At 33.0% G+C, this 11987-nt stretch overlaps 1 protein-coding gene across 1 annotated transcript in view; it reads left to right on the top strand.

Annotated features, from left to right (window-relative positions):
* The first annotated feature begins 287 nt into the window (after positions 1-287).
* The window catches only part of LOC142339507 (uncharacterized), a 33289-nt gene continuing 21589 nt past the window's right edge, over positions 288-11987 (top strand). Inside the window, exons 1-3 of the mRNA XM_075389592.1 lie at positions 288-436; positions 8690-8883; positions 10906-11189. Coding sequence (XP_075245707.1) covers positions 393-436; positions 8690-8883; positions 10906-11189 — 522 coding nt within the window. The 5' untranslated portion in view covers positions 288-392. The remainder of the gene's footprint in view (positions 437-8689; positions 8884-10905; positions 11190-11987) is intronic.

Raw genomic sequence — 11987 nt, 5'->3', positions numbered from 1 at the left:
AGAGAGAGAGAGAAATGGGGTAGGCGTGAAAGTCTGCTAAGAGTCCGTGTTGGTCTCAGATTGTCTGATCAGAGGTAGCACAATGATTGCACTATTTCTTGGGTCGCGAGAAGGGCCTCTCATAACTCGTATTGTTCTGAGACGTTGTAATCAGGGGAAAAGGTCGGAAACCTCTCTTACTCTTGGTCACTTGGGTTTGACTCTTTAACCAGTGACATAGTGAAATCGTGGAAAAATTGTAGCTGAATTATTTTTTCAGTTTTTTTCTTGAGATCACAAGGCCATAAGATAAGTTGTGCGTTATAGGTTTTGATTCCGACTGGTGTCGGAGGGAATTGACCGCAGCTGACATCTCCTCACCTGACGTTGAATTCATAAATGGATCCCTGTCTATGGACAGGAAAAACAACCGACTATGTATAGAGAGCCTCTACGTGTAAGAAAAATAACTATTATTATTTAATTTGGTCCCAGCGTCTGATCAATTTTAGCTCATGCAGGACATGTTTTTCGACGTGATAGATCTAATTGGCGAGAGCAAAGTGAGATATGTATAACCAACTAGCTAAAATTTTTCGCTTTGAAACTTCGATTCCTGAAACTTGTGAAAGATCTGAAAAGTGCGTTGTAGTTATTCAGTCGGAAATGCATAACTCAACCTCGTGCATAACAGTGTGCTATAAGTACTCCAGAAAATGTTGAAAATCACACAAACCTGGCATTTTTGCGCGTTTAACGCCTTCCCCCACCACGGTTAGATTGGAATTTAGATCGGATTTTTTTATATTGAATTCGAAACACAATTTGCGCACATTAATGAAGTGAAAGCTTTTTTGAGAAATCGTCACTCATAGCATCCTAACGTAAAGTAATTCTTCAAAAAAGAGTATTTGAAAAATTTTCTACAATTATCCGATGAAAATGCGGATCACCTTTTCCGCTAAAATTTGAACAACGAGAATCGGTAATGTGAGTTTGCACATAAAGTTCCGACCCCGCTCATCCACACTTCTGGCATGTCTACCAAATGAGGAACAGACAACACCAAAAATTCAAGTATTTTTTTCAAAAAAAATGTGTATGAAATAACTCACAAATAACTCAGTGGAGTAAAAAATGCCGCATTAGGTTATTGAGATAAGTCACCATTAAGACAGCAAGTCGAGACGAACAACAAAATCAGACAACAATAACAACAAACATTAATTACACCCAAAATTTTTTTTTTCATTAAAAAAATTATTAACAGGGTTAAAATAGCGGATCAAACTGAAACTAAACAAAAAAACTTGTTCTTTACTAAAAAAAGATATGGGACCACTCCATAAAAAGGTTCGGTAACAATTAGACAAAAAGGACAAAAAACAGCAACAATAAAAATGGCCTATATTTTTAAAAACAATTAATTTCAAAGTAAGAAAAACCATTAGATGGCAATTGAAGATATCCAATAGATCTATGATCACATACGCCTCTATTGGAGGGCATTAAGACCGGTCATTAATCAATTTTATATGTGGTGACAAATAGAACAACTAATAGAGACAACAAAAGAAATTCAATTAAAACTTAGCCCCTCAAAATATCTTCAATGGTCCGTTCCTTGAAAGCCATAAATGTGACATAGTCCTTCTCATTTATAAGATTAGGTAACAAGTAAACCAAAAAAAGAGAAGAAGATCAAATTTAATTAACACTTATGTACACTTATGTACACTTATGTACTTTTTTGTACAATTGCACCTTCCTTCGACAACAAAAATATCTTATCTGACTGTTTTTAATGAGGCTAGGTAACAATCAGACACAAAAGAACAAAAAAACAAAAAAGCAAAAGTTAAACAAAGTTACAACGAGTTTTTTTTAAAAAAAACAATGGTTTTCAAAGTCTTGAAAACCATTAAATATCCGGCTATATTGGAATATAGGCTCTTTTACTCCTCCATAAGAATTCATTGAGGCCTGCTATTATCCAGGAAATTTTATACGACTAAAAAGACAAAGTAAACAATAAATCAAAAACGTGAACTTCATACGACTAAATAGAAAAAGCAAAAAGACAAAGTAAAAACGAATAAAAGGTCTAAGTGAATTGACAATTGTAAAAATTCATTTGACTTCTTGGAGAACGGGGTATCGAAGCCGTTAAAACCATAACCTATGCCTTTCAAGATTTTTGTATATTCATTTGTGGTTTACTGTGAACGCCAATAATGTAATATGGGAACTGTCAATAATTTGATAATGTGACAAAACGAGAAAAAAACGTGAAAAGGATCCAATACCTAAAAACCAAATAAAATAGTTTCAAAGCCAGGAAACCATAAATTAACGCGTAGAACCGCAAAAAAGGATAAAATTTTTTTCAAAAGGAAGAAGGCGAAGAAAAAGCATTCTTTTTTATTGACACTGAAGTACAAGATTACCAAATTAGGTGAAAAAGAGGGGCATTGTTCAATCAGCCATTGTTCAATTAAAAAACATTTTCATTGGTCAAAACGACCATAATATTTTGAGTAACGAAAACAGAAACTTTAATTTGGAATTTTTTAGGAAGCCGTTTGGACGTATCAGCAATGAGCTTTTATGTGAATTGTTCTGTTCTTTAATTAACATATAAAAGCCCGAATTTTTTCCGAAGACCGACTGATTGCAATCGAATAATGTTTTCGATTGTAACAGTCCAAGATTTGACAAAAAACCAGTTCCGCTATTGCAGTTCGTCAAATTAGAACACTCAATTAATTCGAATGCTTGATCTAGATAGATTGTTAGGTCAAAGGTCAAAAATAAATGCTGCGTTTTTGATAATCTTGGAGCGAAAATAACAAAAAACAGCAAAATTCTGATTCTAGAAAACTCTTAATGGAAGTGCACGTAAAACCAACTCTCTTTGTAGCTTACAAAGATTGTGTTTGTTGTTTTTGTTGTGTGTACTTCCGGCAAATTTAGTAAAAGTGGATTAAAGAAGCTTATTTTGGGCAATTTTTTTTTTAAAAAAATGCTAAGTTTTGAAAAATTTGGCCAAAATTTTAGCCTGACAAATTATATCAAAATAGTCAACAATACCTTTTTTGTCTCTAAAAGTAAAATCAACAATACTATTGTTATCAATTTTTACAATTTTCAGCAAAATTGACGAAGTATTAGGCAAAATTCCGGAAAACGTATACAAAAACAACGAAAATTCGTCTATTATTCACAAAATTTCAAACCTCGATAACTTCTTATGAGTTACGAAATTAAAAAAATCTTTTTAATTCCATATTCTACGCTGGAGGGGCTTTTATTTGATAGCACTCACAACCGAATATATCGATCGACCTGAACAGTTTTCTGAACAAAAAAACCCATTTGAGTTTATAGTTCCTCCCTCAAGAGGGTTCGGAACAAAAAAAGAGAGTTTCCCGTGTTGGCCACCATAAATAAAACTTACTAATCATACAACGCCATATATGGTTTTTATTGAAACTTGCTAACCATACAACGGTCATAGAAAATTTTGAGTTCGCTTGGAAATCAGTCGAAAAAACCAATCACTGTCTGAAAACAATAATTCTGTAATTAGAATGTCGAAATACGGAACTTTATTTATTATGGTAACTTACTTACCGTAGTTTTCAGAGTTGCTTTTACAAACCAACTTAGATTTTTCTTTTTTTACTCTACAAAACAATGAAGGTGTTTATGGAAAATTTTTTAGAGGTAGTGCTCTACCAATTAAAGAGGACTATAATTAGTTCATTTTGCCTCTTTAATTCCACAAAATCGTATCTTAATAAAAGTGAAAAAAAAACGTTACGTAGCGGGCAACGACCAGTTACAGTTAGTGTTAAGTTTACAATGGAGTTGTCGCCAAATTCTACAAAATAGCGCAATGATGTTTCAAGTAGGTGCGCCGGCTCGTAATGTTCAGAATTTTGTGGTTGCGGTCTTGGTGTAAAATCTGCAAAGTGTAATTTTTTGTTCTTTTGCTGAAGATCGTCCTTGTTTTGAATTGTCAGCAAAAACAATTAATTTTTTGGTAGTTTCCATAAATGCAGATTCATATGTACTGTTTTTTAAAATGACATGTTTCAGGTAAACATTCTGTAAAAGCTTCATTTAATCCGGAAATGTCGATAATTTAATTGATGTAGGAGGTATCCTGAATCGTCTTTAGGAGACCCATTAAGCACTTATTTAAAACTTCATATGTCTTTTTTTTCTACATTTCAAGCGTCTATCGGTACCAAAGAATTACTAAGGCGTACAATGAATTGACAAAAAATATTAGCAAATGTGTTGCATTTTTACAATGCTGTAAGGTGCAAAAATGGAAACTACCAAAAAATAGAATTTACTCTGAAATTCAGCACCGGTAGACACCTATAATGTACACTATTTAATTAGTTTTATAATCCTTTGATTTAGAGGTTAGTTTAAAGTGTTTCAAATCACTGTCTAGAGCTTTTGTTCCGACCCCACTTGTAGGGGGAGGAACTATATACTCAAATGGCTTTTTTTGTTCCGAAAATTTTGGCCAATCGATATAATCATCATAGAGAAATGTGAGTGGTATCATTAAACAGCTCGTCCAGCGTAGAATTCAAAACTAAAAAGATTTTTTCGAATTCTATTTTTTTTCGAGGAGTTATCGAGGGTTGAAGTTTTGAGTGAACACGGGATATTTGGCACGATTTTGTTCACTTATAGTGAAATTTTTTTTCAAATTAGGATTTTTTCCATAAAAATAGAATGTCTAAATTACTTTTCACGCCCCAAAATGAATCAATTTTGTGTTTCTAATTGAGAAAGGCGATAAAAAGAATAGTTTTGGTCTCATAGGGAAGTTTACTATAAAAGTAAGTTCGAATTCTAATTGACAGTTCCTTTCTTAGAAAACTTTTCAGATTTTTTTTTGTTTTTTAAGTCGGCTAGAGACTAGTCACTTTTAACAACGAGGTTCAATTAATAATAAACCTCGTTTACAGTCAAATGAAGCTTAATGAACAACAAATCCGTTTTCAAGGTATAACTCAGTTTCTTTGGCTCTGACTCTGAGTTTTCGTAAATTTAAATGAAGTTTGATTCTTATTGATGTTTTACTAAGTTTTGGGTGACCTATGGCATAGATTATTTGACTAAAATTGCAAAAAGTTGTGTAGTGAGCATTAGGTGAACCTATCTAGAGCTTTAAGTGGACAGTTAAAGGCTGTTAAGAATTTGAACAAAAATTTTCTAACAATAACCAATCATAAACATATTTTCGTGAGATGTAATGACAGGACCTTTTTTTCCCTACTGAAAACAAAAATAATCCAGATAGCGGTTTTATCTTCTAAGTATTGGTTTTATGACTTCAATATCACAAGATTTCCAAAAAAATTTTTTTAACGTTTCGTATATTTTTGAATTATAATTTCCTTTTGAAGTCTTATCATAAACACATCATCCTGATATTGATAGCTCCCATTGGTATGAAAAAAACATTCAATGGATCTTGGATGAAATTTGCAGAGAAAACTTTACAGTTTCAATGGCTTCGACACTTTCTTCTCGCTCTTTTCTTCTAAGTTTTTGGCCTTTGCCTGTGTCTGTTAATGTTGTTTTCATAGTCATATGCCTTATTGCGATGTCTTTTGGTTACCGATGCTAAAAAACATCCCTGTCTTCCCACTGAGAAAAAACGGAGCGCATTTTTTGACATCCATTGAAAGTTATTGAAATTTAAGGCTGTTAAGACTTTAAAAAATATGTTTTCGATAATTTTTTTTTGAATATTAACTAATCTTAAACCTTTTTCGTGAAAAGTAGATCAATCTCACTAGGGGAATGACCCTTTTTTAAACTTCACCTAAATTGATCTAGTTAGCGGTTTTTATTGGTTTTATGAATTCGATTAACAAGTTTTCATAATTTTTTCTTTATCTTTGGATAATTTTTTCGAGAATTTGGTTCCATTTGAAATCTTATCGCATTATCCTGAAATTGATAGTTTCCATTGGCTTAAAAAAGACGTTCATCAGATCACAAATAAAGTTTTAGAGAAAAACTTATGGTCTAAATGCCTTCGACACTTTTTTTATCGCTTTTACCTACTTAGTTTTTGGATTTTGCCTGTATTTGTTGTTGTTTTCAATATCAATGACTTGCGGTAATGTCTTATTGACAAGTTATGAAAAAAAACATTGTTTTCGTGTTATCGAGGCATAGTTAACCGTACTTTTTGGCCTCTTTTGAAGGGAATTGAATTTGATGTCGTCAATACTACAGTTATTCTAAAAAAACTTTTTGTTTTAATGTATTTGCTCATATTTCTTGATTTTTGAAGACATATTGTTAAAAAAGAACCCCATTGGTGTTGAAAACTTAACTGGAAGTAGAAAAGTTTCTTGAAAAGTTCGTTTTTTAATGACTTGGCAATTTTTTTGTCTAATTTTTTTTTGAATTTGCTGTTTTTGCCTGTTTTTTTTTTAAAATTCTTTAGGTAGCCGTAAAATGCTGTGTTAGCTTCTAACTATTGGTTTTCTGACTTCGATGAACAAATTTTCATAACTTCTTCTTTATTTTTGGATATTTTTTTTCGCCATTGTGGTTTCATTTGAAATCTTATCATATTTTCCTAAAATTAATAGTTCTCATTGGCTTAGGGAAGACGTTCAAAGGATCATAGTACAGGTTTTCAGAGAAAAGATTATTGTTTAAATGCCTTCGACAATTTCTTCTCGCACTTTTCTATCCTGATTTTTTGGATTTTGGCTGTATTTATTGTTGTTTTCATGGTCAATGATCTGTTTTACTGTTTTATTGACAAATTATGAATGAAAAACATCGTTGTCGTCCCATCGAGGTATAGTTTACCATATTTATTGGCTTCTTTTGAAAGCTTTTGAATTTAATGGTTTTTCACTATGGTGTTTCTATAAAAATTCGTGGCTTTAATGTATGTATTCAAATTACTTGATTTTTTGAAGAACCCCATGGTGATGAAAAATGAATTGAAAATAGAAGATTTTATATGGAATAGTTCATTTTTTAATGACTTCGCACTTTTCTCGCTATTATTTTTGAATTTGCTCTTTTTGCCCTTTTTATGAAATTCTATAGGTAGCTGTCAAATGCCGACCAACTTCAGCAGCTTGTAGCAAGGGTTGAATGATTGATTGTGCACGACGCAGTCATTTTATAGCAAATAGTTTTATAGCAAAAAAACATGATACATTTTCAAAGATTTTTTGGACTTTTGAGGCTTTGTTGTTCATTTCGTCAACTTGTAACATATTTGGATCATTTAGAGATCCCATACAATTCTTTGTATTTCAAAAATTAACTTGTCTACTGATTATATGTTGTAACTGATATTTTGTAAGTTGGACAATATGCGTTTTCTTTAATGTTTTGTAAGTGGCGTATTTGTGTTTCTTTTTCTCTTCTTTTAGCACATTCGGGTAAAAACAGATTCCAATGTTTTTCAAGTTCAAATGTGGCCCCATTGAACCTATTTATTCGTTCAGTATAATTGAGCTGAATTAGTATAATAAAAACAAAAAAAAATACTATATTTAAATAATAGCAAATGATTTTAATGAATTCAATAATTTGTGTTTTCGCAAATTTTTTGTGTTTTTTGAGTTTTTCTGTATCTTCAGTCCGTTTCCATGGTTTAGGCTAACCAGAGACAGTTCCGATTGGTTCCATAATGACATTTAGCAAGTTTATCAAGAATTATTGTGTTAAAAGCTATTAATTTTAAAGACTTTTGAAATTATTTGGTTTGAGAATTTGATTTTTGAATTTCGCCTCCTTATTTATTCTCTTTGTCGACTTGTTACCTCGTGTCATTAAGGAGAATTACCGTCTGATGTATAATTAGGACAAGTTAAATTTGTGTAACTAAGGTTTTATCTGATTGCCTTTTTACGTTGTTATTAGGTGCTTTAAAACTTGGATATTTAGTTTTTGCCGTGAAAATTGTTTTTGCTTACTTTATTTGTTTTTTTTCTCCTATTCTTCTTAATGGCAGATATCGCGAGTGCTTTAATGAGGCTTGGCTTTGTTTAATTCAATTAGTAGTTAGGTTTTGTAACATTTTAAAAATTAAACATCTGTTTTTGTTATCTCTTCATCTGGTTGACAATTAAGTCAAAAATTTAGATGAGCTCGGGTCGGAACACCATGTGCAAACGCACATTAGCGAGCCTCCTTGTTTGTTTGAGATTTGCATGGACCGTCTGAATGTCTCAAAAGAAATTCAATTTCGCAAATTTTGATTTAACGTTGTTGTTTTTGGTGATCTAGAGAAGATAAAAGGTATCTAGAGAGATGTGAAATTTTGGGAGGCCACGGTTTTGTTTATGGTTTTTTAAAATTTTGCTTAGTTTTTTAAACTCCGGTTAAAGCTTGTGTGCAAAAGAAATCAGCTTGGAGCTTTGCAATACCACTTCGAATCGACTCGCCATCATTTATTTTGGGCGGAAATTAGTTTTTGATTTGTTCATTTTTGTTTGGATTAAGAAAACTGATTAAGTATTAGTTTTAGTTGAAGTCGCAAATTTAAAGACGCACGTTTTTAGCTGCCTAAGAATGAATTTTAATTGCTCGTTTGATTTTTTTAGAGTCAATTGAGATGGATTTTCAATCTGTTGTTTGAAATCAAAGACGGCAAACAAAAAATTGAAGCAGGCTAATATTTGTTCCTTTGCTTTAGGAATCCTTATGGTCATCCCTCAGGCTTCCACGGGGTACAACTATTTATAACGAAGTCGCATTTAGTTTTTGCGATAGACGAGGATGTATCTATGAACTTCATGTTCCAACACCGATTCAAGAGAGCAAGAGCGCAAATGGAGAGTCTCCTCATGTGTATGGATCTAGGAGATGAAATCGACTCACTCTCACGAGGTAACGATCAGACCATATCTTCAAAGTCTGCCGCGCGAATAATTTCGAAAATCCATTCAAGTAAATAATTAATTTAACATTTACTGTATACTCTAGTTGAGAAATCTTCGGTTAGAAAAGTAAGAAACCGTCAGTATCGTCGTTTTTTTCTAGCCAAAAACGACAAAAGCCCTAACGTTTTTCGTCGGTATCGTCGTTTTTGTTCGGTATTAAGCATAGGAAAGACTCGGTATCAACGTTTTTTCATCGCAAGGGAGATTCGGTATCGTCGTTTATTAATTGTAAGAAAGCATCGGTATCGTCGGTTTTTAAATGTAGAAGAGCATTGGTATCGTCGGTTTTTAAATGTAAGAGAGCATTGGTATCGTCGGTTTTCAAACGTAAGAAAGCATCGGTGTCGTCGTTTTTTAAATGAAAGAAAACATCGATATCGTCATTTTTTCATCGCAAAGGAGATTCGGTATCGTCGTTTATTAATTGTAAGAAAGCATCGGTACCGTCGGTTTTTAAATGTAAGAAAGCATTGGTATCGTCGGTTCTTAAACGTAAGAAAGCATTGGTATCGTTGTTTTCAAACGTAGGAAACCACCGGTATTATAGTTTTTTAACGTTAGAACGATGATGCTAATATAAAATACTGTCGGAAAATTATCTCAAGTTGATTCGAAAAACCAACTTTTGAGTTTTTCAGTATGTTCTGGTGGTGTTTCCCTCCTCCTTTCTCATCCTGCGTTGTCAACCAAACACACCGACCATTTCTCAGTTAGAAAACCAAAAGCAGCAAACGTTTTTAAACGTCTATTAATCAAAAATACCAACTCTGGCTATACCTACCGAATCTTGCAAAACCGAACATACCGAAGCTTTTTTACATGCCAGGCCGAAAATACCGACAATTTCTTCCGTTTGAAACCGAATATACTAAATCTGGCTGAACCGAACATGCCGAATCTTTCTTACACTCCGAGCGGAACATACCGAAGCTTTCTTAAGTTCTAGACCGAACATATCGAGAATATCTTACATTTGAAACCGATCATACCGAACAAACCGAACATGTTGACCATTTCTTACGTAGAAAACCGAATATACAAATATTTCTTGCGTCGTTTTTGGTCGGTCTTCTCAACTAGAATAAATTTCATATTATTCATTACTAATAATCATAGAGCGCGCAAAATTAAGCAGACAATTTTTAAAACGTTTTTTCTGATCACTTAAATCCATCAACAGAAGTTCTCAGGAAAATTAACTCTGAATTCGCATAAAATTTGGTTATAAATAAACTGCATGGCTTTGACTTATATACGTAAGCATTGTCTATCATCATTGCGATTAAATGTTTGATTTTTTACTGCTTTTTTGTAGCTCTTTCGTCAAAGTGGATATTCTAATTGTGTATAAGCTCTTGTTTGCAAATCATATGCAATAATATGCCTTGCGTATTTACAAGATGAAAACTGAATCCTTCAAACTATTGTCAGAAAATTATTTTGCAGGATTTTGTTTAATAAACTTTTTCTTTTGGCTAAGGATAAAATTATGTATTGTGTCATATGATATGCTGAATTATTATGGAAGCGTGGCATTGAAAAGAACTAACAAGACATTTCATTCGGCATATTCAGCGCTTATAAGTTACTATGCAAACATTTCAGACACTATTCTTCAGTTGCAAAATTGTCCTCACTTATGTGCTCACACGACAGGGAAGTCGTTTTGATTGAATAGCATTTGCCGTTGACAGAAGTTATTTCAATTAAAAATTTCACAAAAAACGAGAAATGATCATTTTTGACTCGGTTATCCTTTTTTGACATTTTATTAATTCAAAGTGACTGCTTTTGACCTTTATAAACCAAGAAATAAGAATGACCATGCCTAATACAAGTGACCATTTTTGGAATTTCCCGTAAATACCGGCCTGTCAGAAGTTGTCTTACCAAGATTTGTGGCCTGGCCTATATTCTCAAGGAAGTTTCCTGACTTGTTATTTTTTGTTACGATTATTTCATGTTTCAGAGGCGTTCATATCAGTTCTTGAGTTGATCCCACTTAGACCACACGATGGTTTCCCCGCAGTGAGGTACCCCGGATCACCTATGCTGTGCGATCTAGACACAATTGAGATCGAGAAAAGTGGCTGCAAATTAGTTTCCATCAAAAGAAAGCCGCACACTTGTGAAGAAACTCAGAATTATGATGATGTGGTTGAGCAGTACATCGAACCTGTTGATATTGATGATGTTGGGAACAGTGTGGATGAGGTGTTTCCACAGGCAGAGCAGCCCACTTCCTCATTTAAAGTGAGAGGTTTTTCGACTTTATACCATGAAAATGAAAAAGGAGACATTGAAATACCAGTGATTGCATTTTACCAGACAAAACGATTTTTGGCAATTTGCAGAAATTTCGGAGACTTTTCCGCATAAAGCTTTTGTCATTGTATTTGATTTCGCTAACATCTCTTTGAAAAAATTTCCCCTTCTTTGATATTTTTACGGACCAAAATTATACAGCCGGATTTTATTCCACCTATCGAAGGCTATTTTATGATTAAATTATTAGTTGTCGAAATGAATTTAAAGGAAGCTTGTATATGAAGTATAGAAGGAAACAAATATATAGTTTAATATCGGCGGATGATATGAATTTTGAATTATGATGGTCGTTAGTTAAGGTCACGATTAAGTCGGATAATGAGTTCGGCTGGATATTGTAAACTACTGATCGCTGGAGATTTATTCAATACAGTAATTGGTTTTTTGCCAGACAGTCCCTCTCTAATTGTATCAGCATTTGCTATCGCGGACAATATAATGGAAAAACTGTTTACTTGTTTGACTTCTGACTAATAAGTGGAATTCGTTGTCAATATTAACTCTGCGTAATTCGCATTGCTCTTTCCGTCAGTGTATTTGGGAAAATGTGATTGACAATTTTGCGTAAATTGAAATGAGTCTCTTTCCGCTTTCAATCCAAATGGTATTAAAAAATGTTCACTATATTTTCTATTAAGACTTCAAAACTTATTGTACAATTATCAAGTCTACAATGTCTTGATAGGATAACCATACTCAAAGCAATAAATTATTTTGCATACT

This window comes from Convolutriloba macropyga, chromosome 5 (assembly GCF_964194025.1).
Source record: "Convolutriloba macropyga chromosome 5, txConMacr16.3, whole genome shotgun sequence".
Lineage (NCBI taxonomy): Eukaryota > Metazoa > Xenacoelomorpha > Acoela > Convolutidae > Convolutriloba > Convolutriloba macropyga.
This window is presented reverse-complemented; position numbering and strand designations above follow the sequence as displayed.